At 61.4% G+C, this 4,894-nt stretch overlaps 1 protein-coding gene across 1 annotated transcript; it reads left to right on the top strand.

Moving 5' to 3' along the window:
- The first annotated feature begins 6 nt into the window (after nucleotides 1–6).
- Nucleotides 7–2,452, top strand: EGR4 (early growth response 4). The gene is given in 3 exon segments (XM_008631497.2): nucleotides 7–169; nucleotides 473–494; nucleotides 496–2,452. Coding segments are annotated over 3 exon segments (1,458 nt in total). The 5' UTR covers nucleotides 7–30; the 3' UTR covers nucleotides 1,793–2,452.
- The last annotated feature ends 2,442 nt before the right edge of the window (nucleotides 2,453–4,894 follow it).

Raw genomic sequence — 4,894 nt, 5'->3', positions numbered from 1 at the left:
CGCCCCGCTCAGGCCGCGTCTCCAGGGAAGATGCTCAACGTTATGGATTTCTCCTGCCCGGATCCGCTTTACTCCAAGTACGAGGAGAGCTGCGAGATGAAAACCGGAGACCTGCAGGGCTTGGGGCAGCCTGAGCAACAACTTCTGCCAGAGGCCGATTTCCTTGGAGGTAAGGGCGGGAGGGAGCCGGGCAGGGGTGAGGGACTCCACTGGGAGCGATCGCTGCATCCAGGAATCGGGAACCTTCCCCTCCTCTGCCCTCAGCCGCGGGCTGGGGGTTCAACAGTCCCCCGCTAGCTCAGGGTGGGGGTCCTGAGGGTCCTGCTGGGGGAGGGGGTGAATCCCAGGGCTCCCTGTGCGGTTCCAGGGACGGAGACCTCGCAGTGACGCAACAGCCTCCCGCTGCTGCCTGCATCCCGCCCCCAGCCCCGCATCCCTCCGGCCCCCTCACCACCGTCTCCTCTGTTTCCAGGTGAGCTGCTGGGTGCCCCGGGCCGTGGATTACTCCTTGCTGGGCAGCCAGCCCTCCCCTTCACTCAGCTACACCGGCAGCTTCTTCATCAAAGCAGTACCGGAGCACCCCCAGGACCAGGAGTCCCTCTTCAACCTGATGTCGGGGATCCTGGGCATCTCCCCCTTCGCCTCTTCCGAGGGCCACCAGAGGCACCTGGATGCTCTTTACCCCTGTCCCGAGGTGGCTCAGAGCCAGCTGGACCTGTACTCGTCCTGCCAGCCTGAGATGAGCGGATCCAGCCCGGCCCCGTTCCCGGAGCAGGGCTACGGCGCCTTCCCTGCGGCCGAGGGGGCTCAGCCCCTGCAGGTACAGCCCGCCCTGGGAAACTCCTCCCAGTGCTTCTTCCAGCCCAAGCTCCTGGACACCAAGCAGGACATCAAGCTGTCCTCCGGCTCCCCACCCCTGGACAAGTTCAAAGCCTCCTGTGCCCAGTGGGAGCCCATCTCCCAGCAGCACCAGGCCTACTTGCCCGCTGGCTTCCACTCTCCCGAAGGCTTCCCGGCCGCAGAGAGCGGCCAGGGGCTGTTCCACCCGCTGGGCTCCAAGATGGAGAGCGTCTTGTCCGTCAGCTGCCAGTCGGAGCTCGGCAGCCTGGCAGAGGACGCTGCCTGCTTTGGAACCCATCTGGGTTTCGGCTGCGAGCCAGAAAACTTCCCAGCCCGCGGGGACTTCGCTGACACCAAGATCCACAACATCCCCGCGCCATTAATGCCGGACTTCGATGCCTCCTTGGCCCAGCCCGAGGTCCTGCCGGGCCTGATGAACTCCGCCGAGCTCCTCCATCCTCACCCCTCTCCTTCTGTCCCCCCCACGGACTTTCTGGGCCACCCCGCGTCCTCCTCGCTCCCCTCCCTGCTGCCTGCCACCCCTCCCGCCCTGGCCGAGCCCAAGAAGAAGACGCGCCGGAGCAAGTGCTCCTCCAAGTGCTTCTGCCCCAAACCCCACGAGAAGGCGTTCGCCTGCCCGGTGGAGAACTGCATCCGCAGCTTCGCCCGCTCCGACGAGCTCAACCGGCACCTGCGCATCCACACGGGCCACAAGCCCTTCCAGTGCCGCATCTGCCTGCGCAACTTCAGCCGCAGTGACCACCTCACCACCCACATCCGCACGCACACGGGCGAGAAGCCCTTCTCCTGCGACACCTGCGGCCGCCGCTTCGCCCGCAGCGACGAGAAGAAGCGCCACAGCAAGGTGCACCTCAAGCAGAAAGCGCGGACCGAGGAGAAGCTCAAGGGCTTGGGGTTCTTCTCCGTGGGGCTCTCCTTCGGGACACTCTGAACCTCCAACCTGAGCGCTGGCAGGCGGCGTTTCCCGAGGTCCCCCGAGCGTCTCACGGGAGAGCCGGGGTGGGAATTCCCTCCTGGGTGGCCCTGGAGGAGAGGCGGCGGCGGAGCCGTGCCGGGCACCAGAGGGGCCCGCGGGAGGCGAGGCGATGCCGCGGGGCCGGACCGCTCCCTGCGGGGATGGGATGTGGCAGCCCCGGCCGCCCGGAGCCATCTCCGAAGCGCAGGGACTGAGCCATTTTACAGCTCCTGTTCCAAGGAGGGGAAAGGAAAACCCGTGTACAGACAGCAATCACCACCGAGGTGGGTTTTTTGGACACTCTGCGTTCGTAGCGCCCGGGCTGTGATTTCCCAAGCCAGCACTTCGCAGGATGTTCCTGGCTGGAGATTTTCCGGCCGGCACGGTTGGGGCTGCGACTGCTCCGGTCCTTTCTCCCCAGGGAGAGAGACGCCACCGGGCTCTGGCAAACGGTGCTAACAGCCCTTTGGGAAAGGTGGTTTCAATTTTATTATTATTATTATTACTATTATTAATAATATTATTATTATAAATATTATTAATATTATTATTATCATTCGGTTTGTAAAAAGAAAAGGCCTCTATCAGGAATATTTCAAATTTGTGTCTATTTTTCTAATTAAAGATTTGAGCTGATCCAAGCCCTCGCTGAGGTTGCTCTCTGCCTTTCCATCCTGTATTTCTGTTGGGTTTTTGACCTCTGCTGCTGCATTTTGGGGAAAAAAGGTGCTTCCATAATTAACAGGGAGAAAAAAATCCGTCAGTGCAGCGGGGTGGTTGGTGACACCTCCTGAGCAGCCCCAAATCCCAGGTGGGGGCTCATCCCAGGAGAAGGGTTTTGTCCTGGGGCAGAGCAGGGATCCCTGCTCCTTGCTGCTGCGTCTCCCTCCAAACACAGGACGTGGCTCCGGGTCTGTTCCGATGGGGCTGAGTCCTGGAGGAATCTGCCCCTCTCCCATGGGGACCCCAAAGCCCAGCCCAAAGCCCCCAGCCTGGGCTCCTGGTCCCCAGTGGGGTGTGGACGTCCCACACGCCCTCGGCTTCACCCTCAGGAAATGGGATCAGAGACATCCCCATTCCCCATTTCCCACCTGGCTCAGCCCCAGGGCTGGAGAGATCCAGGCAGCACCAGGCAGGCAGGATGGGGACCCCTGCACAAGGGGGGGGAAGGGGGGGGGGGGTTTTGCTCCCTGCCTTTTGGAATTTTAGATGGTGGAGGGATGCTGGTTTCCCTCTCCTGGGAATGGCCGGGGGCCGGGTGGCACAGGAGACGCTGCTGCAGCCAGGAATGTGCCTTCCACGGAAGAACCTCCCTCCCCTGCTGGTTAAAAATCAGTTATCATCACAAAATCCCAACATCTCATCCTTCCAGAGGGAGATGCTCAGATGAGGCGTGCCGAGCTCTGGTCTCCGTTAATCAGGAGAAGGTGCCTGTGGGAATGGAGCCAGCGGGGCCAGGGCCCCTTTGTCACCGATGCTCAGGTGATTGAGGGGTGATGGTCCTTTCCTTGCAGAGGGGAAAACTGAGGCAGGGAAGGGACACGGCTGTAATCTGCTCTTTCCTTTTCTGATGGATTTTGTCCCCTCCAGCAGCCCTGGAGAGGGGGGATCTGCCCCCCAGCCATACTGTGAAGGAGAGAGAGGTAACCCCGTCTTACTTCCCCATGCCCCTCAGCCCTTTGTCAACATGTGGGCTGGAGCTTTCTGGGGCTAAACACCAGTAATCCCAGCAGAATCCAGTGTCCCAGGTATCCCAGCAGCATCTGAGCTTGCATGGAGTCGGAGACCCTGTGGAGTTGGGCTGGGAGGCTGGGCAGGGGATGGGGGGATGACAGTAAAGATGGGATGTGGGAAGGGGCCAGAAGGAAACCTGGCTGAGGGGGAAATCCCAAATTTGCCCTCAGATGTGTCCCTATAATCTCACACCCCGATAGCGCCCAAGGGTGCTCATGACCCTCGGGTGAACCCTCCCAGGGTGTGAGAGCCTAATCCTGAGCCAGGACCACTGCAAGGGGTGCAGATGACACCCAAATGACCCAGATGACACCACTTTTCTGGGGAGACACCAACAAGGACCTCAGGTTTCCTCTGGGAAGGGGCTGGGTTAGGGCCCCTCTCCGGGGGATGTCAGATCCCCTGGGCAGCAGAGCCAGGCTCTCCCTGCACCGCTGGCCATGAATGATGCAGGAGGACTTGATTAATACCCCTCGGGAAGTCATCAATAATTGATGCTGAGCCTGGAAGCTCTGCAGAGGCACCGCTCCAGCCTTGGCCCTCTGCTCCTCCAGCCAGCACTGCCAGGGAGGTGGGAGGGATGGGACAGACCCCACAGCCACCCCACAGCCACCCCACAGCCCCTGGGACAGCTGCTCCTGCCTGGGGTGGGACTGGGCACATGCGCAGGAGGGCAGGAGCAGTGGCACCCTGAGTCCCAGGGGATGGGGACACCCGCCTGACCCCGTGCCAGCAGCACCCTGGGCCCAGCACTGCCACCCTCCCGTGCCCACCCCGGAGAGGAAACATGGCTGTGCCAGATGCCTCTGGCACGGGGCTCGGGAACTGGATCAGGATTGAGCCCGGGATTAAACCAGAGTGCCCAGGGACCATCTGGGATCAAGCCAGAGCCCAAAACAGGCTTCTCAGGGACTCAGTCAGGACCAGGACAGGGATTGACCAGGGCAGCCATGGACTAGACCAAGACCAAGCTGGGAACTGATCCAGGGTAATCCGTGCCTGGGTTGGGACCAAATCAGGGGCCTTGGGGACCAGCTGTGGACCGAACCAGGGCATTCAGGGACCAGACCAGGACCAAGCTGGGAATCAAGCCAGGGTACTCAGGACTGGATCGGGATCAAGCCTGGGATTAAGCCAGGATGATCAGGTACCAGCTCAGGACCAAGCCAAGGACCAAGGCAGGGTGCTCAGGGACTGGATCAGGACCAAGGCATAATACTCGGAAGCTCAATTAGGATCAAGCCAGGGATGAAGACAGAATGATCAGGGACTGTGCTGGGACCAAGCCCGTGTCCTGGCACCCGTGTGTCCAGCTCGGGCTGGGGCAGGAGCAGCGCAGGCTCG

The sequence above is a fragment of the Corvus brachyrhynchos genome, unplaced genomic scaffold, assembly GCF_000691975.1.
Source record: "Corvus brachyrhynchos isolate BGI_N302 unplaced genomic scaffold, ASM69197v1 scaffold910, whole genome shotgun sequence".
In the NCBI taxonomy this organism is placed as follows: Eukaryota; Metazoa; Chordata; class Aves; order Passeriformes; family Corvidae; genus Corvus; species Corvus brachyrhynchos.
The sequence above is the reverse complement of the archived record's forward strand: the minus strand, read 5'-3'. Positions and strand labels throughout refer to the sequence as shown.